Raw genomic sequence first — 25039 nt, 5'->3', positions numbered from 1 at the left:
GCACGAGAGCAGTCGAACCGTAACAGACGGACAATTCTGTGAGTTGGTGAAGCGGAAACGCCGATGCGGCAGTTTTCACGGTTACACGTTGACCGCCGTCCACTGAGGGCCTGGGTTTTGTAGCATTGGTTAACTTTCAATGTACTTCCTTCACCGCTGACTTCGGATTACACGTAACATGGCATTTATTTGGGGTGTGCTTTGAAACTCTAGTTGGTAAATGTGCAAAGGCGCGTGCTGTGGTGAGTAAGTAGTGAGGATTTCGGTTTCAAAAGATTCTTAATCTCATGAGTGCCTGAGAACGCCTGCACACCAATGCCTGTCGCAGTGCTGTGCAAGCAACCAATGAGATCATGGGACCTCCTTTGCCAGTACCAAAATATGAGAATAGGTTTTTCCCCTTTTTTCTGGCAACTGAACAGATGTGTTAAGATGTTAAAACACCAAACTGAAACCTTTTACAGAAGGCGGCCTCTGGTCTAACACCTTTTGAGACTAGGCTCCAAAGAAAGCTGTCTTTGGTGTGGACCAATCAGTTTCAAAGATAATGCATATATTATCAGTATGTTTTTTGTTTGACCACAAGTATTGTGGTTAATGCAGACATGATTCCTTGTAAAAGGTTTCAGTTTGGTGTTTTAACATCTTAACTCCTGTTTTGTTGCCAGAAAAAAGGGGAAACCTTATTCTCAACCACTGAGATCCTGGGATTAATGATTGGGCAGCCACCCAGGGTTAAACTGGGCTTTCGAGTGTCGCGAGTCGGTGATGACAGGAGGCGGCCTACTGCAGACACGCCTTGCCGCTGCTGTTGTCATCGCAGTAAAAATTCAAACCTGATCGCTGAGATCATTCGTCAGTGATCGCTCCACCGTGTTCATACGTGCACGTACGAAATGGACTCCTGTTGCTGCTCCTGTATTTGTGCACTAATACTGCATGCGAGGGGGTGGAGTGGCTCACACCCTGCCTGGCCAGCTTTGTTTTACGTAAAAAGATAAAGATCCCCCGTATAGCCTTAACAGACTGTAGGGGCAAGTGCTGTTAGCGAGCACCTATGAAGGCCGGCACGGCACACGAGGGGGTGGGTGGCCAGTACCACGCCCGACCGCCTTTGTCTCCCTAGTGGCGATGTCCAAATATACAGCAGCAGGCGTCAGAGTCAGTATTGAACCCACGACCTCCTGCACACCAGGCGAGGGCGTTAACATCTCGCCATAGCGTCACCGTGAACACTTTGCGCGCTTTTGCGAGTCCGGGAACGTCGCTGTGGCGATTGGCGGTGCGTAACGGAGTCGCGTACCCGTGTCCGCCCGCGGCTCTCGTTTCAGGACAGCTGGACTGCGTTGATCTCGGCGTCCAAGGAAGGCCACTTGGACATCGTGCGAGAGCTGATACAGAACAACGCGGATATCGAGCACCGAGAGATGGTACGGCACCGATGGTTTGTGTGCACGCGTTCCGTAGCGAGTTAATCCTCGGGTTTCGACGGGGCCGGCACGCCACACCGGCACTACTAAGATCACCAAATATGTACGGTGAGTCCTCGCTTAATGCGCGGTGTTCACACTGTGACACCTTTTTGCGAAAAGGCAGTTTTTCCATTGGGAAACACTTTCCGCACAGCGTAGACTGCACACCAATATAATGTGGAACGTGCACACTCCGTTATAACTCGGTTTTTGAGCGGTTGACAAACTTCTTTCTTGAGCTGCGCATATGAGCAGTGTGATAAAGTAAGCGAAATGATACGGTAAGGCGGCGTACCCTCAGTTATTTGTCCCGCCATCTTGCTGTGTGTGCAGTACGTCGTATTCTCGCCAAACTTTCTCGTTAACTTATTTATGGGCACATTTTTTCTGCTTATCGCGTTTTTCGCTTGAAGTGGCACTTTTCAGGAATGCATCTACCGCATTAAACGAGGACTTCCTGTACACCAGAACCTTTCAGAACGGTTCCTATTCCTACACCGTGACGTTTCCGCGGAGGCGAATCGGCAGGGAATGTGGACTACAGGACGAATAGGTTTTATCCGGGGATTTCCAAATTTACATTGTGACCACTGGAATAGTCTCTGGGTCCAGGGTTTATCAAACGTCTGAAGTCGCAGTTTGCCACAATACAGGTTTCCGTGTTTACCAAACACCAGGTGCTTGGAACAGAGTACGTTACGGTTGCTAAATGTGCAAAGGCGTACTGTGGTGAGTAGCGGGATTGCAGTTTTTGTTGAGAGGAGTAGACACACACCCAGGCAATGTGTCTTGTGTCTGTTGGGTACAAGTTTGAAGCGTCGTTGCTGAGAAGAGCGAACTGACCCGGGTGAAGTGGTGACTTTCAAAAGCCATCATGCCCTCCAGTGACGTCACTCGCGTACGCCTGCTGGACATGGTGCTGCGTTGCGTTATGACTACACACACAGACGAGGGAGTGTCCGAGTTTAATCTAAGGAATCTAAACACCCCTTCTGCCTGAAACTGCTCATTTGCTGACTGCACTCTGGTTTCCTCCTACATGTCAACAATATATCCAGTAAAGCCGTTGACTAAATAAGTAGAAGCATAGCTGGAAAACACATCTTTCAAGACGTGAGCGAGACTTTGCCGATTTGAGGTTTCACAAAGGGAATCGAAAGTTTCGTCCTTTATTGTGTCACTAGGATATTTCCCAGAATCACAATCTTTTAGTTATCCCCGGAAGGAATCCGAAGATCTATGAAGCTCTTTTTCTCGGACGTTCAATCGCGGCGGGTCGGCAAGTTGCAACAACGAACGGTGCAAAAAACGATAGGAGTGCAAATACCACACAAACGATAGTGCACGGTGGTGGTGGCGAATGGCAGGGTGAGAAAAGCAAGAGTGTCGAATTGCGTTGTCGTTGAACACTGCGTTTGTTCAACCAATCCAGGGAGGCAGTAGACACTGTGCTATTGAGAAATGCGTTTGTTTTTGTGTTGTTATTTATGCTCGTGCAACACTGCCAACGCAGTATGACAAAATAACGTTCACAAAAGAATCGATTCTTGAATCCCGTCGTGAACTCGAATCGTCGCAGTTCATTGAACACTTTGCGAGTGAATCGATGCGGCCTTTAACAGCAACCCCCCCTCCACCGTTCCCCGCTACCCCACCCCCCCCCCTTAATTTCCCCCCACTCCTCTTTCTTTCTTGAGGTCTTTTTGCCCTCACCTTCCCATATAAAAATACACCCCGCTCGCCCAATCTCCACCTTACTCCTCCAAACTTCATGTGCACAGCGTTTGGGACTAAGCTCCGCAAAGTTTCTGTACCCCCCCCCCCCCCGACCGATCAATGTCGCGATTGAAATATTACGAAAACATAAAAGTAGCGATTTCCCCCGAACCGAGTCCTCATCGTAGCCCAGAACCCCTGACCGCCGTGCCCCGCGTCGCGACTCTGAATCTGTGTCGGCGGCGTGTTAGGGCGGCTGGACGGCGCTCATGTGGGCGGCCTACAAGGGACGCACGGACGTGGCAAGGCTGCTGCTGGATCACAAAGCCAACCCCAATGTCGCCGGGCAGGTGGGTCTGGGGAGAGGGGCGGTTCGAAGTGTGACGTGATTAGTGGGATCGAAGCGATGCAATTTAATGCGTTCGTTGTGTTGTTTAGTTTCGATGTGTTTTCTGTGTCAAAGATTCTGTCTCGCGTGTGTCGCGTCTCATTGATCCCATAAGCCTAAAGGTAACGTGTTTGTATAATTTTCATGAAGTTTGCATGCATCATGAATTATTTATTTTCACACTCGTAATTTGATGCCTGTGCGGTGACTCCCAAACATCTGTTCCTATTGATCCATCGATGCACTCCTAACGCTTAGCCCCGTGAAGGCGGTTCGACCGTCGCCGCTGGAGTCTTGAAATTTGCTGATGGTGTGGCACGATTTTTGACATTGCCACCGCGCGCCGCCCCCTGCTCCCCACAGTTCAGCATGTACCCCGTGACGTGGGCAGCGGGACGTGGCCACAACGAGATCGTCAATATGCTGCTCAACGCCGGCTCCAAGAGCAACTGCTGTGACAAGGTGCCACCAGCACCGACATCACAGCCATCACGGCCACCGCCACCATCGCAACCACCCCCGCCATCACCACCGCCATTGCCGCCGCCGCCACCACCATTACCACTACCACACACACTTCCACCACCACTATTACCACCACTGCCGTCGCCACCATCACTGCCACCAACACTACTGCCACCACCATCGCCACCATCACTGCCATCACTTCCACTTCCATTCCCATCATTACCACTACCACCACAGCCACCACCACAACACAGGCGAATTATACGACATGTTCCCAGCCTCCAATTTGCGGAGCTGCCAACTTGGGCTGAAAAAGAGAGATGCTGCTGCTGCTGTTGTTTATTCGTGCGTTGGCTGTGCATTATGGGTCTCTATTACGTAGTGAAGCATTGACAGATACAGCCATGTCTCGATGTATACCACAATAGCACCCTCGCACAGTAGACAATCGGGCCCAGTGAAAGGAAGGGAAATTAAAAGCCATTTTGGTAACCACTGGAGGTACGAGTTAGGATTTTAAATTGGAATGTTTCAGTTGTGTGTGTGTATTGCCAGGGCTGCCAGCTTTGGTGATTTTGTGATCATATATTTAAGCTGTTGTGAAATTTGATTCAGAAAAACAACTTTTCAAAATGTTGTCTTCTTTTTTGGACTTGTCTTCAGCCAATGAACCCTTGTAGGGCTCCTGTGTCGAAGAGTTTGGGCACTATTTATATTTTATATATCATTTGGCTGCTCTGGTGTCTGCTGCCCACAACTGACGCATGCGCACTCTCCGCTCCTGTTGCGTGTCTCCGTGTCTCTTCAGTACGGCACGACGCCTCTGATCTGGGCGGCCCGGAAAGGCCACCTGGAGTCGGTGCAGCTGCTCCTGCAGCATTCTGCGGACGTCAATCAAGTTGGCGCGGTGCGTAACTGCGCTCCAGCCTCGCTTGCGTGTCTGCAAGTGCGGGCGCCGCGGTGGCGAGATGTTACCCCCCTCGCCTGCTACGCAGGAGGTCGTGGGTTCGATCCCGACCCTGATGCCTGCTGCTGTATATTTGGAGTTTGCATGTTCTCATCGTGGTCGCGTGGATTTTTCTCCGGGTCCTTTGGTTTTTCTCCCTACATTTAGAATGCGTTTATAGAATTTGGCTGCTATAAATTTCCCCATGATAAGCCACTTAGTTAAGCTATCTTTTGTGGCCAGGTCACTTCTGAAAAAGAGCTATGTAGGTCAGTGGGCTTTCCCTGGTAAAATACAAATAGTAGTTTAGTAAAAAAAAGTCTTGGTTAGTGGGCTGAGCTACGAATCCCGGCGACCCGAGTTCAATCTGAACAAGTCCCGGGCTTCCCCTAGGTCAACACAGCCTCAAATCAGTACTTGGTGCGGTGGGGAAAAAAAACATCAGCACAGGGGAGACAAAGGCGGCCTTCACAAGTGCTTGCCGACAGCGCTGTGTGTTAAAGGCTCCACCGGGGGGGGGGGGGGGTGGTGCGGATCTTTGTCTTTGTGCTGCAGAACTCGATGACGGCGCTGATCGCGGCGGTGAGGGGCGGCTTTGAGAGCGTCGTGGAGGAGCTGCTCACCAAGGAGCCCGACGTGAACCTCACCGACAAGGACGGCAACTCGGCGCTCATGATCGCCGCCAAGGAGGGCAAAACGGAGATCGCTCGGGACCTGCTGGACGCCGGCGCCTACGTCAACACGCCCGACCGGGTGCGCCGGACACGCGACACGCCAATCGAAAGCGGGTTCCTCGAGCGGCCGCGTGCGGGGTGGCGCCTGAACCCCCACCCCCCCCTTCCCCCCCCCCCCCAACCGCGCACAAGCGGTGTGCGAACGCGGTTTCGGTTCGACGTGGCGTTCATTCATAGTCGGTGTTCGTCGACCGATTTGATGCACGGGTCCGCCCCCTATCGTCCGCACACGTTGGTGCACGCACACCGTGCAGTGCCTCGGTATTGGGTGTCGCTTGAATGCGTTGTGTTTTGCCAAAACTACAACAACAAACAACGTGAAAATAATTAGAAAATAATTTGTTGTTTCTGAAGAGTGAATCTGGCCAGTTCATGACCTTATTCGGGATTGACTTAACCCATCATCCATTTGGGAATGATAAAATAACTAGCTATGAGTGGAAAAAACGCGCTCGCGTTTTTCCACTGCAGAAGCCGAGCCGAGTCGCTGACGTCACACACATCACAGGAGTCGCAAGCATCGCCCCTGGCCCTACTTGGTACCTTGCCAGATTCAGAAGTCTTGCGCTGGTGGAGAAGCGGTGTTTGATGTTGGGGTAGTGTGCTGTTCTTGCAGGACAGCTGGCTTTATGCATGTGTGTGTGTGTGTGCACGTGTGTGCTGTACAACTGGTGTGGCGGTGCCGCAGTGGTTAGCGTGCCGCGCTAAGAGCCCGGTGACCCGGGTTCGATTGCCACTCACGGCAACACCAGTGACGATTATCTGAACCGGTCATGGGCCTCCCCTAGGTCGACTCGGCCTCAAAATGAGTAACTGGTGCAGGGTGTAAACATCGCCACGAGGGAGACAAAGGCGGCCCGGCATGGTGTTGGCCACCCACCCGCTCGTGTGCCGTGCCGGCCTTCGTAGGCGCTTGCTAACAGCACTTGCCCCAAAAGTATGTTAAGGCTTTCTTTGTTGTACAGCACGGGGACACGGTGCTGATCTGGGCGGTGAAGGGCGGCCACCCGGACATCGTGCGGGCGCTGGTGGGGAAGCTGGCTGACGTGGACGTCCGTGGAGCGGTGAGGCACAGGGCGCTACCGTTAGCCCATGCTTCGCATCTCTCGCCCCACTCGTGCCAGGTGGTGGGACACGGTTAGGGCAGCAGATCTTGAAGGCCTTTCTAAACTAAAACTAAACTCATTTTTATTTTAGCAGGTGAGGCCCACTGAGCTATATAGCTCTTTTTCAGAAGCGCATGGAAATTTATAGCAGCCAAATACTCTAGACGTGCGTTGATTCTAAAATGTTGAGGGGAAAAAACAGAGTACCCGGAGAAATCACCACGCAACCACGGGGAAAACATGCAGACTCCAAATATACGGGCGTCAGAGGTAGTTAACATCTCGCTACTGTGGTGCTTCATCTCATGGAGGGAAAACTGAATTGGTGAGCTGCGGTTGAGGTATCAACGGCTTTGGCCATGATGGCATTTTGAGCTCATCTCCTCCGCCAGTTCCACATCCAATCAGGGATTGACTAAAGTATTGCTCTCGCCATCATTAAAATCCTTGACGGACCCCCTCGATTACATCACACAGTAAGCTGGCCCCCTGCCTCACAACACGCCCCCCCCCTCACCCCCCATCAGCAACCCACTCATCTCCCCCCTCTTCATCCCCCCCACCACAATGTGGGACACTTCACACCACACCCCCACACACACCCCAGCCCGCACACCTCACTTGGCTCGTATCCTCGTTGAGGCCGGAAGTCCGCACCATGCAGCACGTTGTCTGTCGCATGCGCCGAATACTTATTTGTTGTTTCACTTTAATTGTGGGAAAAAAACGAATCGTCCATTTTCTCTTCACCTGTGAGCCCTCCCTTCTCATCTCCATCCGTGTCCTCTGCCCCAGTAACTGACACCACCAGTTACCTCCGCTAATTGGATTCTTGCTCGCCGTTTTTCCTCTGCTGCCTCTTCTGTTGAATGCACAGGGCTTGGTCGGACAGGGTCCTAGCTGCCCAGTCGATCTGTCGCTAAATCAGTGTGTGTGTGTATACTCGCTAACAGAACTTGCTCCAACAGTCTGCTGGGGGAGCGGTAGTGTAGCGGTTAGCGCACTACGCGATGAAACCAGCGTCCCGAGTTCAATTCCCGCTCACTGCCAACATCGGCGATGTATATCTGAACCGGTCCGCGGCCTTCCCTAGGTCGACTCAGCCTCAAATTTGTACCCCGGTGCGGTGTGTAAACATCGCCACTGGGGATTCTAAAGCTGCCGTGCGCGGTGCTGGCCACCCACCCCCTAGTGTGCCGCGCCGGCCTTTCATAGGTGCTGCTCGCTAACAGCATTTGCCCCAGTAGTCTGTTGAGGCTATATACGGTGTAATCTTTTTATTTGATGTGCGTGGGGGACAGGAAAACAAGACCGCGCTGTACTGGGCCGTGGAGAAGGGAAACTCCACCATCGTGTGTGACATCCTCGAGTGCAACCCCGACACTGAGATCCACACGAAGGTGAGGTGGATGCCGCGCTTCCGTTGGTTTGCAAAAAAAAATGATACCTCGGAATACCCCTTGAGGATGTGGAACCTCTCGTTGGCACTGCGGGTCCACGCTGTCGATTAGCACGTACGTAGCAAACGCGTACCGACGCTTGCGCCAGATGTGTATTTTTACGGTGAATTTAACACCCAGTCGAACACACGGTTAGATACGTAAATAATTCAACGGTTCACACCGCCGGTTCACGTACAATGTACTCTACCTGTATAACAAATCTGTCGGTGTCGCTGTCGAAGCGTCTCTGCGTTAAAATTTGCGTTCTTGACTGGCATCCTGGACTGCCGCGCATGGCAGGGCTCGGTGATTAACCCCGCGGCCTGAATCGCTGCTTAGCAATGTAATGTTGACACCCGATGAATGACAATACATTTACAATGCATATTCTTTGGGTCTTTTGGTAAAGCCACGTAGATAGAAAAGTAACGTTTCGATCGCAACACAAGCAATCGTCGTCAGGTGAAAAATATAGCGGGAGAGCTGCAGAGGCAGGAAAGATATATGGCGGGGAGCACTGCTAAGGCAGAGGGTGTTATAAAGGTTTGAGATGGGTGTAGCCCAAGGGTCTATCTACGTGGCTTTACCGAAAGACCCAAAGAATATGAATTCCTGCAGTCACGAAAGCTTTAAGTCAAGATTTACAATGCATTTACAATACATTTACAATACATTTACAATACCTTTACAATGCGTTTCTTCTCATTCCGGGAAGACGGCACTGGGTGTCGTCACAACTCGTTCACCAGGGGTGCAGATATAGCGCACGGGGTTTCAATACAAATACTCATCCTAACTCCCCTCAGCTGCAAATTGCAGATCTTCCGTTGAAGTGTAAACTCATCTCCTCTTATTCATTGCAAAAATGATAACTGGAAGGTTGTTCCCTTTATTTGAATGAAACTCGCAGTATCCACGTTTATATTATTACTATCCGTAATGTCACGGGCAGCGGGATGAGTCAATCCCAAAATTCCGGGATGAACCAATACCAAACTTCCGGAATGAAATGTGGATTGGTCAGACGACCTGGATGATAGGTGTCATGGCTAAGTTGGTTGTGGATTAAATAAACTCAACGCATTAGTCGGTGATATTTGTTGAGTTTTGTTGTTATTTGCGCTCGTGCACCAATGCCAACGCAGTGTTGCCAAATCTTCTTCTTTCAGAAGGCCGATGTAGATGCAGAGCAATCGCTACAATTTCACATTCAGGTGGTCAAGGCAGATAATGGCGTCGGGTGTAGCGGAGTGTATCGCTGTGATGTCTCCTTTTTGATTATGTTTGCGAGATAATCTCACTTCGCCCGGGAGAGCCCCTCAATGTTCAGTTGGAGGATCCTTGTCCCGGGGGCCCATCTGGCGCGTCGGCGTGGCTTGTGTTGTTGTTGTTCTTGAGAGCGAGAGATCGATGATCGATGTTCGCTCGCCGCTTTGAAGGCATCCCGTGATTTCTCACTTAACAGAGTGGGCCGCGTGGAGGCTCCCATCTTCCACTCCAGTATCGCCAAATAATGATAAACGGAGTTCTATTATCTTCTTAGGTTTTTTCGGTAAAGTCACGTAGAAAGTAAAATAAAAACAAAAATCCCGACGTTTCGGAGGCAACACAAGTCTCCGTCATCAGGTGGGACCGTCACAGCCAGATTAGCTGTATCAAGTGAGGCAATGATTCAAGATGTAATCCCTTAAAAGCGAGTTGAGGGGGGAGGGAGAGGGAGGGGGGAGCTCATCAGACTATGGTAGCCAATGAAAGGAACGTATCGGGAGGGAGGGGGGGCGAGGCCAAAAGGGTGGGCGATGGACGTGGAAGCGCTTGTGCGCAAGCGGCCAATTACTGCACACGCCAACACAATGGAGCGATTGTGCGCAAGCGGCCAGCCACTGCACCCGCCAACACAATGGGCAGAGAGGAGGAGGGGAGGTCAACTCGCTTTTAAGGGATTACATCTTGAATCATTGCCTCACTTGATGCAGCTAATCTGGCTGTGACGGTCCCACCTGATGACGGAGACTTGTGTTGCCTCCGAAACGTCGTGATTTTTGTTTTTATTTTATTTTACTTTCTACGTGACTTTACCGAAAAAACCTAAGAAGATGATTCCTTGCAGTCACGAAAGCTTCAAATCTAGAAGGAGTTCTATTATTAAACGATTGGCGTACGTTGACCGAAACCGCCCGATTGTGAGCGTTAGTCACTGAATTGCTGCTGCATCTGCACGGGATAAGGGAGCTCCGTCGTTGTCTCTGTTGGCAGGATGGCGATACGCCTCTCATCAAGGCCACCAAGATGAGGAATGTTGACATCGTCCAGCTGCTGCTGAACAAGAACGCCAAGGTTTCTGCTGCCGACAAGGCGAGTACCGTGTGTGCCAGGCGCTCGTGCGTGCAGGGTGGCGGTGGGGGGAGGTGGGCAGGTCACCCAAGTCGGGCGTTAGAGGGGCACCCAGAGGTCGGATAAATTACCTTCGGAGCTGACCTTGGGGGTCAGGAGTCGGGTATTGACATTGGAACAGTGAGGCAGTTGCATGATTTCGGATCTTAATGTGCATAAATAACGCATCATGATGATCGCATGCACGATTTGACGACCACACCGTGAGCGTGTGAGCCTGTTCGAGTCGGCGAATCGACGCGTCGCCCCACGCGCCTTCGTGGCGGTGGCTAACGCCAATGGCTAACGCCAATGGCTAACGCCAATGGCTAACGGCGGTGGCTAACGGCGGTGGCTAACGCCAATGGCTAACGCCAATGGCTAACGGCGGTGGCTAACGGCGGTGGCTAACGCCAATGGCTAACGCCAATGGCTAACGGCGGTGGCTAACGGCGGTGGCTAACGCCAATGGCTAACGCCAATGGCTAACGCCAATGGCTAACGCCAATGGCTAACGCCAATGGCTAACGGCGGTGGCTAACGGCGGTGGCTAACGCCAATGGCTAACGCCAATGGCTAACGGCGGTGGCTAACGCCAATGGCTAACGCCAATGGCTAACGCCAATGGCTAACGGCGGTGGCTAACGGCGGTGGCTAACGCCAATGGCTAACGCCAATGGCTAACGCCAATGGCTAACGCCAATGGCTAACGGCGGTGGCTAACGGCGGTGGCTAACGCCAATGGCTAACGCCAATGGCTAACGGCGGTGGCTAACGCCAATGGTTAACGCCAATGGCTAACGGCGGTGGCTAACGCCAATGGCTAACGGCGGTGGCTAACGGCGGTGGCTAACGCCAATGGCTAACGCCAATGGCTAACGGCGGTGGCTAACGCCAATGGCTAACGGCGGTGGCTAACGCCAATGGCTAACGCCAATGGCTAACGCCAATGGCTAACGGCGGTGGCTAACGGCGGTGGCTAACGCCAATGGCTAACGGCGGTGGCTAACGCCAATGGCTAACGGCGGTGGCTAACGCCAATGGCTAACGGCGGTGGCTAACGCCAATGGTTAACGCCAATGGCTAACGGCGGTGGCTAACGCCAATGGCTAACGGCGGTGGCTAACGGCGGTGGCTAACGCCAATGGCTAACCGCGGTGGCTAACGCCAATGGCTAACGGCGGTGGCTAACGCCAATGGCTAACAGCGGTGGCTAACGGCGGTGGCTAACGGCGGTGCCGTCGGGCCGGAACTGGGCATGCCAGAACGGGGACACGTCGCTGCACATCGCGATCCGCGGACGCAGCCGCAAGCTGGCCGAACTGCTCCTGCGCAACCCCAAGGACGGCCGGCTGCTCTACCGGCCCAACAAGGCGGGCGAGACGCCCTACAACATCGACTGCGGCCACCACAAGAGCATCCTCACGCAGATCTTCGGAGCACGTGAGCGCCGCTGTCTTACCCTTTCGTTGTTTTTTTTGTACGAACGCTTATGTGTCTGGGTGAATTTGAAAGCGCTTGCGTACGCGTCGGCTCTGTTCGTCCGCAGTGAATGTAGCGGCCTCGAGTGGCTGAAAAGCCAAGGTCACACTCGTTGCACGCAGATCGTTTCTTGCCACAAATGAACCACAATAGTTTCGATTTAAAGCTTTCGTGACTGCAGGGATTCATCTTCTTGGTTCTTTCGGTAAAGTCACGTAGAAGGGAAGTAGTGTAAATACGATTGGTATTACCTTAGAGTCGCGGCATCTCTTCAGAAAGGTGAGAGACTCGATTAGCTAAGCCTTCTTATCACGGAGCTTGTTGAAGGCTCTTAAAGTTTTATGGAATCCCACCCCGTAGTGGCGGTTAAATTTCGATTTAAAGCTTTCGTGACTGCAGGGATTAATCTTCTTGGTTCTTTCGGTAAAGTCACGTAGAAGGGAAGTAGTGTAAATGCGATTGGTATTACCAAGATACATAGCGAGAGCAACACAGGTAACAGAGAGGGGTGATCGTCTCTGTGGGGTGGCCTTAAATAGACAGAGGGGGGGGCGGAGGCAGAGAGAGGGAGGGGGGTTGGAGAAAAAATTAGCATATCAATGAGTGGTCAACAGACGTGGTGCTGCAAGTACGATGACACGGCAAGCAAGCCTGAAAATCAGGAGAAAGACACACTAAAATTAAATTACCTAGTAAAATATCGAAATGTAATGTAATACAACACAGAGGGTCGGTCAACACACAATTAACGCATAGCCTGGTTGATTGCGTATTTCAAAGATTGCTAAGTTAGAATTTAAGTGTGAACATTCTAAAGAGGACACAGGCAGAGAAAACAAGTCGCCAGAGAGAGAGAAAAAAGATAAGCTTAAAACTTCCCCGTAGAAGTGGTTCAATCTTAATTTTAGAACTTTCGTGACTGCAGGAATTATTATTTGGTTCTTTCGGTTAAGTCACGTCTAAAGATAAAATAATAAATTAAATTAAATAATAGAATACGACGTTTCGATTGCAACACAAGCAATCATCATCAGGTACAATGCGCGCGGGGGGTTTCTGAAGCTATGCACTTTGAAATCATCATCTCGATTGAAAACTAATTTCTTCAGAATTGCTTTTTGAGTTTAGTCTGTTGTCCTTCCCCCCGCACTTCTGATTAGCACGGTTGGCTGCGTACGGTGCGAAAACAGTTCAGCATAGATACATACAGTACATACATACGCGTGCGTGCGTGCGTGCAGGGCACCTGTCCCCGAACGAGGCGGACGGCGACATGCTGGGCTACGACCTCTACAGCAGTGCACTTGCCGACATCCTCAGCGAGCCCACCATGCAGCCGCCCATCTGCGTGGGCCTCTACGCTCAGTGGGGCAGCGGCAAGTCCTTCCTGCTCAAGAAACTCGAAGGTATCGGCCCTGCCGCTCGCGACCTCTCCCGGGGCGTCCTTCCCCCCGGCTCGTGTTCTTGTTGCAAGGCCTACTCGGGCCACTGGCGGCCCCCTGGGGGCCTTTAGCGCTGGTCCTGACACACCCCCGTCGCGCCGTCAAACCTATCGGTTTCAAATATGCGGCGGCCCTTATGCTGATGTCTTATCGGCGAAAGTGTGGCCCCCTCACCCCACTCCCCCCTGAAAATTAGTGAAGAACACTGCCCTAGGCCAACTCCGCCTCGATGGGTACCGGGTGCGGTGCGCCAACGTCACCGCCGGGGGGAGAGAGGCGGCCGGGGCGTTGTGCCGCCTGACCGCCCACCGCCCCGTGCGCCGTGCTGGCTTTCATCGGCGCTCGCTGTGACAGCGCTCGGCCGGACGGAGGGTCGAGTTTGCGGGTTGGGGGGGACCTTTGTCTCGCGCGTGCGTCCACCTCACGAGTGCGCGGGCGCGCCCTTGTCTCCGCCGCGCCACAGACGAGATGAAGACGTTTGCGGGCCAGGAGATCGAGCCTCTGCTGCGCTTCTCCTGGCTGCTCGTCATGCTGACGCTGGCCTTCGCGTCCGTCCTGGGCCTCGTGCTCGCCGTCACCGTCGACCCCAACCTGGGCCTCGCCGTGGCCTTCAGCCTCCTGGCCCTCTTCTACATCTTCCTCGGTGAGCATCGCTGCAGCGTCACCGGACTCAGCGATGTGCCCAAGGCGGCACACCTCACTCTCTGCTGGCGCCTCTCGCTCCTATGTTGCGTTTGCACTGCGTTTTTTTCCCGATTCGTGTGTCTTTATGTGAGTGTTAGACGGTCGTGTAGCGGTTAGCGCGCTGCGCTACGAGCCTGGCGTCCCGGGTTCGATTCTCGCTCACGGCCAACACCGGTGACGATTATTTGAACCGGTCCCGGGCCTTCCCTAGGTCTATTCAGCCTCCAATGAGTACTTGGTCCGATGTGTAAACATCGCCACGAGGGAGACAAAGGCGGCCGGGCTTGGTGTTGAACACCCACCCCCTCGTGTGCCGTGCCGGCCTTCATAGGTGCTCACTAGCAACACTTGCCCCTACAGTCTGTTACAGGCTATATGGGGGATCTTTGTCTTTTTGTTAGACAAAAATATAGATATTCTTGGTTTTTTCGGTAAAGTCACGTAGAAGGGAAATAATAAAATAATAAAAAATAAAACAATAAAATTATCACGACGTTTCGATTGCAACACAAGCAATCATCATCAGGTGTGAAAACCACAGCAAGAAAATGTATTACATTTTCTTATTATTTCCCTTCTACGTGACTTTACCAAAAGAACCAAGAATATGAATCCCTGCAGTCACGAAAGCTTTAAATCGAAAAATATAGATCTTACATGCACCTGTAACTAACTTTTTTTCCGGGGCCTTTTGCTCCCACATTATGTTTGTGTGTTTACGTCATTTTGAGACTAAAATATATATACTTACTTGCACATGTACCAAACGCCAGTTACAAACAGAAAATTTCACCGGCCAGAATTCCATTCAGCTGTTCACCCAGTCCATTTTAATCATCTCGCCGAAGTGTATAAAATAGGTACTGCTTCGTGAAAAGTCCCCCGGTGGTTTTCCTCCCGAGGGACAGGTCAAGGGGTAAGGGACGTTCACTTCTCGTGCAGCGCCGCCCTTCGCAATGAGTGGCGATCCCACGCTCATATGAGCTTGAGATTTAACCTTTTCAATATAGTTTATAACTTGATAATTATATTGGTTATTTGAGTCATTTGATTTTTACAATTAAGCGATTGACAAATATTGAGACATCTTTGTGCAACTGACTTTTCTGAGCAAGTTAAACGAGCCAGTGAATTTGTTTGATGCTTCTGAGCCTTTTCTGTCGCTTACCCACACACTTATGCACTGACTTGCAATGGCTCGCTCGCTCGCTCATGCACTCACTACCTTTCTCACACTTTCAGCCACCCATGCACTCGCTTGTTCGGTCACTCACGCACGCACGGCAGCCACCCACTGCCTTACTCACCATGCCAACCACCCACCCACCTACCCACCCACTCAGTCGCTTGCTCGGTCGCCCGCTCGCTCGGTCGCCCGCTCGGTCACCCAATTATTTGCTCACTCGTTCATTCATTCCCTTACTGAACTCTTTGCCTGCTGCACCTCACCCCGCCGCCCCCTCCCCCCCGCAGTGGTCGTCTACTTTGGAGGGCAGCAGGAGCGCGAGGGGTGGACGTGGGCGTGGCTGGCGAGCACGTGGCTGGCACGGCAGCTATGCTACGTGGAGCTGCTGTTGCAGCTCGTGTTCACCAACCCTCCCGAGCTGCCCGAGCAGACCACGCGGGCTCTGCCCGTCAGGTGAGTTGACTCGGGCGGGGCAAGGGGGCAGCAAGTCAGCCATCGAACAATGGACGGTCACCACCACATCGCTCGCGCGCTTTCAGATGCGCTTCTGCGGCCGTCTGAAACGCTCTTCTTTCTTAATTTTAGAACTTTCGTGACTGCAGGAATTATTATTTGTTTATTTCGGTTAAGTCACGTCTAAAGATAAAATAATAAATTAAATTAAATAATATAATACGACGTTTCGATTGCAACACAAGCAATCATCATCAGGTATAATGAAATAGCGACATAAAATTTAACCAGAAAAGTATAGACAGACATATTAGCAGACAGAGAGCAACACAGGTAACAGAGAGGGGTGATCGTCTCTGTGTGGTGGTCTTAAATAGACAGAGGGGGGGGGGGCGGAGGCAGAGAGAGGGAGGAGGGTTAGAGAAAAAATTAGCATATCAATGAGTGGTCAACAGACGTGGTGCTGCGAATGCGATGGCACGGCAAGCAAGCCTGAAAATCAGGAGAAGGACACACTAAAATTAAATAACCTAGTAAAATATCGAAATGTAATGTAATACAACACAGAGGGTCGGTCAACACACAATTAACGCATAGCCTGGTTGATTACATATTTCAAAGATTGCTAAGTTAGAATTTAAGTGTGAACAATCTAAAGAGAGGACACAGGCAGAGAAAACAAGTCGCCAGAGACAGAGAAAAAATATAAGCTTAAAACTTCCCCGTAGAAGTGGTTCAATCTTAATTTTAGAACTTTCGTGACTGCAGGAATTATTATTTGTTTATTTCGGTTAAGTCACCTCTAAAGATAAAATAATAAATTAAATTAAATAATAGAATACGACGTTTCGATTGCAACACAATCAATCATTCTTCTTTCTGATAATAGGAAGCCACTGGAGCCTTGCACTTTTAATTCATCTACATTGAAAACGAATTTCTTTAGAACTGCTTTTTGTGTTTAGTTTGTTGTCCTACCCCCCGTACCTCCTATTAGCACGGTTGGCTATGTGTGGTGCGAAATAATTTCAACATACATACATGGCGAGGGAGGGCTAAGCAAGGTATCGTCAACCTCGGCCGTGATCTATCCACCACTGGATGAAACTGAACTTAAACAATGTTTATGTTACCAGGTAAGGCCCACTCATCTATATAGTAATTTTTCAGAAGGGCCCTGACCACAAATGATAGCTCAATATAGTGCTTTATCACGTGGAAATTTTATAGCAACCAAATATTTTAAAGGCATTTTTAGAGTATTCCGAGGGAAAAACCGGAGGACCCGGAGAAAAATCCATGCGTTACCACGGGGAGAACATGCAAACTCCAAATATACAGCAGGCGTCAGGGTCGGGATCAAACCACGACCTCCTGTATACCAGGCGAGGGAGATGACATCTCGCCACTGCGGCGCTCAGCGGGTGCCCCTCATTGCAGAAGCACAGCATGGAAAAGAGTTGTTGACCCAAAGCGAATTTTGGACAAAAAGTTTTTGTGTGATGCCACGAGCAGAGTTGATGATATGAACTGCGAAGTTCACTAACGTCTGTCGTTGCGTCTCTATCAGTTGATTAGTGGCACTGGTCTTGTCCATACTGATCCTCGACAGGGGTAGAACGGTAGACGCTGTCCCGAGTTCAGTCCTAGTTGTTCGATCGAATCGAGAAAGTTGAACGTACGAAGTGGTGAAACCCCGGCTTACACGCTCGGTAAGCCGACGCAAGGCTTCGACAGTGTGGCTCAAGTCTGTCCAACTCCTCTTCGAGTCTCTTGAATCTCCGATTAGCACAGTTGGCTATGCACGGTGCAAAAGAAGCTCAATATACATACCTACAACTGACTGAACCCAACAGCGCATCGATCAAGTTAACTTACTCGGCGGTATCGCTAAGTGTGTGTGTGTGGGGAGCAGTAGTGTCGCGGTTAGTGCGCTGCGCTACGAACCATTGGCCAACACCAGTGACGATTATCTGAACCGATCCTGGGCCTCTCCTAGGTTAACTTAGCCTCAAAGGAGTACCTAGTGCGGTGTATAAAACATCGCCATTGGGGAGATAAAGGTGGTCGGGCGTGGTGCTGGCCACCCACCCCCTCGTGTACCGTTCCGGCCTTCATAGATGCTCGCCAACAGCACTTGCCCCTACAGTCTGTTAAGGCTATATGGGGGATCTTTGTCTTTGTAGTGTAGCGGTTAGTGAGCTGCGCTACGAACCATTGGCCAGCACCGATGACGATTATCTGAACCGATTCTGGGCCTCTCCTAGGTTAACTCAGCCTCAAAGGAGTACCTAGTGCGGTGTATAAAACATCGCTGTGGGGAGACAAAGGTGGTCGGGCGTGGTGCTGGCCACCCACCCCCTCTTGCGCCGTGCCGGCCTTCGTAATTGCTCGCTTGCAGCACTTGCCCCCAAACATTCTGTTAAGGCTCCACTGGGGATGTTTGTATTTGCCATGTGCTCGCCCTCTCACACAGATCATCCATGTGCCCGTGTCCACCAGGTTCCTGTTCACGGACTACAGTCGGCTGACGAGCGTGGGCGGCGAGACATCGATCGCGGAGATGGTCGCCACGCTGTGCGACGCGTGCGAGCGCGAGTTCGGCTTCCTGGTGACGCGCCTCTACCGAGTCTTTCGCACCGAGAACACTCAAGGCAAGCGCAGCCAGACACGCACCCCGCCCCCCCCCCTTCCGGGCCACCCCGCTTTTCTCGCGCTACTTCTCCCACCGCGACTCTCTAATCTTGGGAAGTGATGTGTTTGCGAGATGTTAACTGCCTCACTTGGTATACGGGAGGTCGTGGGTTTAATCCCGACCCTGACAATGCCTGTATTTGGAGTTTGCGTGTTCTCCCCGTGTTCTCGTGGATTTTTCTCCGGGTCCTCCTGTTTTTCCCTCCACTTTTAGAATCGACACGCGTTTAGAGTGTTCGGCTGATATTAATTTCCACGTGATAAACCACTTCGTTGAGCTATCATTTGTGGACAGGTCGCTTCTGAATAAGAGCTATACAAATACAGCTCAATGGGCCTTAACTGGTGAAATAAAAATGGTTTCGTTTAAAATGTGAGAGTAACAGATTTAAGCTGGCTTCTGAAATGCAGGAAAAATATATGGAACTTAGTTGGTGGCTGTGCAGCTCAGAGGGCTAAGGCTGTTTCACAACATTGGCCTGGCGCCACTGAGGCTCTGGGTTTGAATCGGGGTTTCAGCCACGCGTGGCTCAACATCGTCTTTAAGTGTACCAATGAAACGTGTTTAGACTCTAAAAACGAAACGCGTCTCAAGACGCAAGATGCTCAACGGGTCAACCACCTCAACGTAAACAATGCCACTAAGTCAACGGCACCAACAACCCGAGTTGGGGAGGGTGTCTCGTGGCTCGGCACTCCGCCTGTTCGCCGTCTCGCCCACCGTAACCTCGCGACGTGGGGCGGCGGTTCGTGCCGCGGTGCATTAAACTCACGACTCCACGACATCTTGAATTCGTGCGTGGAGTCGGACGGGGGGGGGGGGTGGTGGGGGAAACGTTAGCGGGGTGATGTTTACGACGGAGTTGGCGCAGGGTCAGAGGGGGTCTTTCTCCACATCGCCCGTGATCGTTGCCCACCCCCGTCGGTCGGCCCCCCCGCGCAGGCAAGAAGGGAGTGGGCCGCTGGAAGAAGTCGTGCTGCCTGCCGTCGGTGCTGCTCATGGCGCTGGTGCTGGGCTGCGTGGTGGCGCTCGTCGTGCTGCTGGCGGCCGTGGAGGCACACACGGACGTGCGTCTCCGCGGGGCGCTCATCGCCGTCTCGTCCGTCGTGGCGATGGCGCTTGTGGCCAAGGCCCCCATGGCGTGGCAGGTGCTGGTCTCTCTGCTGCGCTCGCAGCGCCAGCGGCTGCTGGCGGCCGCCGCTTCCTCGCACAACAAGCTCAAGATGGAGGGGTTCATGAAGGTGCGTGTGTGCGCGTGCGTGTGTGGGTAATTCTTGACTGTGCGTCTGCCGGTCATCTCAGTCAGTCAACCCAAGGCACCTGGGTCTGTCCCGTCACCTCCTGCCAGCGGGTGTTTGACACTTCACGTGGCCTCAAAGTGCACATGGCCTGGCACAAGCGCCGATGTGACAGCACCGCCACTTAGTGGCGAATGGCGGCTGTTGTTGTTGTTGTTGTGTGGGTAATTGCTTGCACTACAAACTCGGCGACCCGCTCACGGCCAACACTGGTGACGATTACCCGAACCGTTTCTGGGCCTCCCGTAGGTCCACTCAGCCTCAAATAACTACCTTGTATAGTGTGTAAATATCATCATTGGGGAGACAAAGGCGGTCGGGAGTGGTGTTGGCCGCCCACCCCCTCGTGTGCTGTGCTGCGCCTTCAGAGATGCTCGCTAACAACACTTGCCCCAACAGTCTGTTCATGGTATCCGGGTGATCTTTGTACGTGTATGTGCCACGTGTGTGCGTGAGCAGGCAGACCCCGCGACTCCGCCTGTTTTGCGTGCATTGCACTCGTGTGTAACTGCGTGCCGGGGTCGTGTGTTTGCCCGCAGGTGCTGAAGTCGGAGGTGGATTTGATGGCCAAAATGACGAAGACCTTGGATTCGTTCACTCAGTACCAGACCCGGCTGGTGGTGATCGTGGACGGGCTCGACACGTGCGAGCAGGACAGAGTTCTACAAATGCTGGACACGGTGGGGCAATCTTTGTTTTATCAACACTTCAGGCCGAATCTCTGCTTCTTTTAGCAGCACCAGAGCTCGGAGGCTAATTGTGTGCATGTGTCGGAGCGCTGGGTCACCCCAACAACAACAATGGAGGGCAAGAGGAACGACGCTTACAACAACGAGTGGCTTAAACACAGCGAGTTGGCACAGTAGGGGGCACAGCTGGTGCATCTGCCAGTCATCTCAGTCGGTTAACCCATGGCACCTCAGTTTTTACCGTGGCCTTTTGTCAGCAGAGAGCCTTCGACACATCACGTGGCCTCAAAGTGCACCTGGCCTGGCACAGGCGCCGTGCTGACGTTACCGTCGCTTAGTGGCGAATGGCTCCGATGCATGGACTCCCCATCGCTCTGAGTCTTCACGCGATGCCACTGTTAAGTGAGAAATCACGATAGATGCTGTCAACGCGGCGACCGAACATCAATCATCAATCTCCTGGTCTCCAGGGCAACAGCACAAGCCACACTGCTGGGTTTGTTGATGAGTGGAATCGTGGTCAGAGATCTTTACTCAAATGTTACATTCTTACTTGGGAGCTTATGCAGCCAGTTAATCCCTCTATTCATCTTGCCATTGTGATCCCGCTAGCACGGTGGCTATGAGATGTTAACTACCTCGCCTGGTATGCCGGAGGTCGTGGGTTCGATCCCAACCCTGATGCCTGCTGTATATTTGGAGTTTGCGTGTTCTTCTCTTTCGGGCAATAAAACAGGTGTTAGGGTGTTCAAACACCAAATAGATACCTATTGCAAGGCATGAAGTCTGCAGTAACCACACACACTCGTGGCAAAACATGCAAACAAACATGCTCTGGTCATATATGCATTGTCTTTGAAACTGATTTGCCTACACCAGAGATCGCCTTGGTTATGGCCTCGTCACGCGAGAGCTCCAAAAGGCGGAACAGCATGATAGCTTGCTCGGGTTTAGCAGTTATATCTATGGGACATTTTTTTCCAGTATATCAAAATGATGAAACATCAATATGCCTTGCAAATAGGTTTCTATTTGGTGTTCGAACACACGTTTATATGCGTTTACTCAACACATCACATCTAAACTTGGCAGGACCCTCCTGAGAAAGTCACGAGGCACGGGCGAGGCTTTGCGGGGTTGAACGAGCTCCCGACACAGAAAAACATATATATATATACACCCGCGTGGTGACGCATGAAGCGGCGACGCAAGCGGTGACGTGGGCGCCGTTTTCCAACCCACACCTCCCCCGCCTCCCCCACTGCAGGTGCGCATCCTCTTCTCGCAGGCGCCGTTCATCTCGATCTTCGCGAGCGACCCGCACATCATCATCAAGGCCATCAACCAGAACCTGAACAGCGTGCTGCGCGACTCCAACATCAATGGGCACGACTACATGCGCAACGTCGTGCACCTGCCTTTCTTCCTCAACAACCGCGGGCCGCCCATCGCCCGCCGGCTGGCCGTGGCCGCTGGCCCCGCCGCCGCCAATGGCGACGTGCCCGGCCACGAGGCCACCGTCGGTGAGCTCCCCCCCCACCCCCCCCAGGCTTGCGCTTGAACCGGTCCGGGGGACCTCCTCCGCCAGGGCCGGCCCGCCCTCAAATGAAGTGCCTGTTGTTGTCGGTGTGATAAACACCGACAACGCCGGGAGAAATGAAGGCAGTGGCTTGCAGGGGGACAACGTCGTTGGGTTTTTTTCTTGTTTTTTTGTCTGGTCTGTCGTCGCTTGAATTGGTCTCTTCCTGCTCGGAGGGCGTTTTAAACGTGTCGGTTTGATTGCCATGCGACAAATAGCTCTGTCGAGGGGCGTGTAAGACATTGTACCATCGAGTGTGAATGAGCGGCGATTGACTGGAATATTTTGAGGAGGATATCGCCTTTTCGAGGCTATTCTCTAACATGTAGTCATTTTCCGTTTAAATTCCTCAATTGGTGCGGTGTATTTTTTGACACGTGTCGTGATGCTTGGCTCCTGCAAGCTTCAACGACTACTGTGTGTCTGTCCGGTGCTTGCCGAGCTGCATCGGCTACCGGTTGCTGAACTAATAAATTATAGGGTCGCACTAATTCCACACAAAGTGCTTTGCACAAATGAACCACGCTATCTTGCTGATCTCGTCCAGGAGTATAAAACATCACGTGAACTCCGGTCATCCTCGCAGCGGCTTTTGGCTGGCCATCGAACAAACACGGTCACCGCATCGCGCGCTTTCAGATGCACTTCTGCAGCCGTCTGGAATGCTCTTCCTTCCAATATTAGGAAGCCACTGAAGCTCTGCACTTTTAAATCATCATCTAGATTGAAAACGAATTTCTTTCTAACTGCCTTTTACGTTTAGTTTGTTGTCCTTCCGCCGCACCTCCGATGAGCACGGTTGGCTACGTGCGGTGTGTGCTTAAGAAGGTCAACATGCATACGTAGCAATCCTCGCCCCCTACGATGGAAACTGCTCAAGGGCCCTGCCGACAATGAGTCGTGAGACTCGGGCTGTTCTGCGAGTATAACAACAATCGTGAATAATGACGTCCTTTCTGAACGAGTGGTATGTAGCTCTCAGCACAAATTGAATATCGTTTTAGAAGACCCCCCCCCCAAAAAAATTCGAAAACCACCCCCCAAGTGAACACATACTTTCTGTATTCTATATAGCAGGGGTCACCAACCCCCGGGCCACGGACCGGTACCAGTCCGTGGCCTGTTAGGAACCGGGCCGCACAGCAGCAGGAGGTGAGAGCGGTGAGTCCACGCGTGGCCCGCCCCCATTGTTTTATTATTGACCACATCCATCCGTGCCTCTTTCCCTTACTGCGCACTTGTCTCAGTCACAGTGTTGGTAAGCCCACAAGCTGCTAACCCCTAGTAGCCACAATGAGTACAAAACAAACGTCGCCGGAGAGCTTCTTTGAAAAGGGGGAAAGACCCAATGATGAACCCCCCTCCCCCCTCCCGGTCCGTGAAAAAATTGTCTTCCACGAAATTGGTCCTTGGTGCCAAAAGTTTTGGGACCGCGCTGCTATATAGGAACTGTGTATATTGAACGGCGTGCGTGCGTGCGTGTGCTTGCGTGCGTGCGTGTGCTTGCGTGCGTGCGTGTGTGTGATTGCATGCGTGCGTGCGTGTGTGTGCGTGTGTGTTGTGTGGCCGCAGCCTGGTTTGATGACGGGGAGCAGAAGCCGTCCCAGCATAGCCTCGGGGAGCTCACGAAGATTGGCAGCAAGGTCTCCCTCACCCGCCGGGTATGACCTCACTGACTCAAATACCGTAAACAAAGACAAAGATCCCCCGTATAGCCTTAACAGACTGTTGGAGCAGGTGCTGTTAGCTAGCACCTATGAGGGCCGTAACGGCACACGAAGGGGGGTGGGTGGCCAGCACCACGCCCGGCCGCTTTTGTCCCCCTCGTGGCGATGTTTTTAGAGAGACACGCACACACACACACACATAAACACACTTGTGCGCACATTTTCCCACGTACACGCACGTACACACTTATGTGTGGACACACATCGACACACAACAAGGGCGGCCGCTACGCTACCGAGAGGTGATGTCGCCTCCCTGCCGGGCGAGGTGCGATTTGAGGCCAGGTGCGGAACTCTTTTGAGTGGTTATCCTTTGGTGCGCGTGTACGTTAGCCGGTACTCTCATTTCTTCCGGCACGCGCAAAAGCACTTCCTCAAAACGAATTGACCACCCCCACTCCAGTCATGCACCTCGAGGGTTATCCGCATTAAGGAAGTAGACACCGAGAGATGTGGAGTTTATTGAAACACGCGGCATAGAGAGGTTCAGAATATAACACGCTGGTAATAATCGTTGTACTTGGCATTGTGTAGTACATCAATTATTACACACATGCCCGCTGTACGCACCTGAATCGGTTTGTTCGATAACATACTTTTGGGACGGGAAAACTAAATTTGACCAATGCATGACCCTCGCTATGACACTCCTTGAGACTCGCAGGATTAATTGGTGACGGTTATTCGTCTGTTACCATTGCGCCAGTCGCCACCTCAACACTTTTTTTTCCCTCGCCTGACACGCGCGGCAGCAGGAGACCTTGAAGCGGCGGCAGATGGCACGCCAGTTGACGCGGCAGATGTCGTTTGACCTCTCCAAGCTGCTGGTCACGGAGGACTGGTTCAGCGATATCAACCCTCAGACGATGAGGAGGCTTCTCAATGTCGTGTCCCTCACCGGTGAGCCTGCACACAACAACAACAACAACAACCGCCATTCGTCACTAAGTGGCGGTGACGTCACCACGACGCTTGTGCCAGGCCATGTGCACCTTGAGGCTACCTGAAGTGTTGAACGCCCGCTGGCAGGAGGTCACCGGGCAGACCCAGGTGCCACGGCTTGACTGACTGAGATGACCGAGATGACTGGCTAATGCACCACCTGCACACACACGCACACACACACGCACGCACACACACACGCACGCACGCACACACA

At 52.2% G+C, this 25039-nt stretch overlaps 1 protein-coding gene across 1 annotated transcript in view; it reads left to right on the top strand.

Annotated features, from left to right (window-relative positions):
• Positions 1-25039, top strand: part of KIDINS220 (kinase D interacting substrate 220) — a 118350-nt gene that overhangs the window by 36040 nt on the left and 57271 nt on the right. The window contains exons 4-21 of the mRNA XM_078603257.1: positions 1332-1430; positions 3440-3538; positions 3940-4038; positions 4853-4951; positions 5546-5743; positions 6690-6788; positions 8132-8230; positions 10529-10627; positions 11911-12088; positions 13369-13533; positions 14033-14212; positions 15727-15892; positions 18395-18546; positions 19530-19828; positions 20425-20565; positions 21842-22097; positions 23726-23814; positions 24633-24780. Of these exons, the coding sequence (XP_078459383.1) occupies positions 1332-1430; positions 3440-3538; positions 3940-4038; positions 4853-4951; positions 5546-5743; positions 6690-6788; positions 8132-8230; positions 10529-10627; positions 11911-12088; positions 13369-13533; positions 14033-14212; positions 15727-15892; positions 18395-18546; positions 19530-19828; positions 20425-20565; positions 21842-22097; positions 23726-23814; positions 24633-24780 (2665 nt within the window). The remainder of the gene's footprint in view (positions 1-1331; positions 1431-3439; positions 3539-3939; positions 4039-4852; positions 4952-5545; positions 5744-6689; positions 6789-8131; positions 8231-10528; positions 10628-11910; positions 12089-13368; positions 13534-14032; positions 14213-15726; positions 15893-18394; positions 18547-19529; positions 19829-20424; positions 20566-21841; positions 22098-23725; positions 23815-24632; positions 24781-25039) is intronic.

This window comes from Lampetra planeri, chromosome 2 (assembly GCF_965212315.1).
Source record: "Lampetra planeri chromosome 2, kcLamPlan1.2.h2, whole genome shotgun sequence".
Taxonomy (NCBI): domain Eukaryota; kingdom Metazoa; phylum Chordata; class Hyperoartia; order Petromyzontiformes; family Petromyzontidae; genus Lampetra; species Lampetra planeri.
This window is presented reverse-complemented; position numbering and strand designations above follow the sequence as displayed.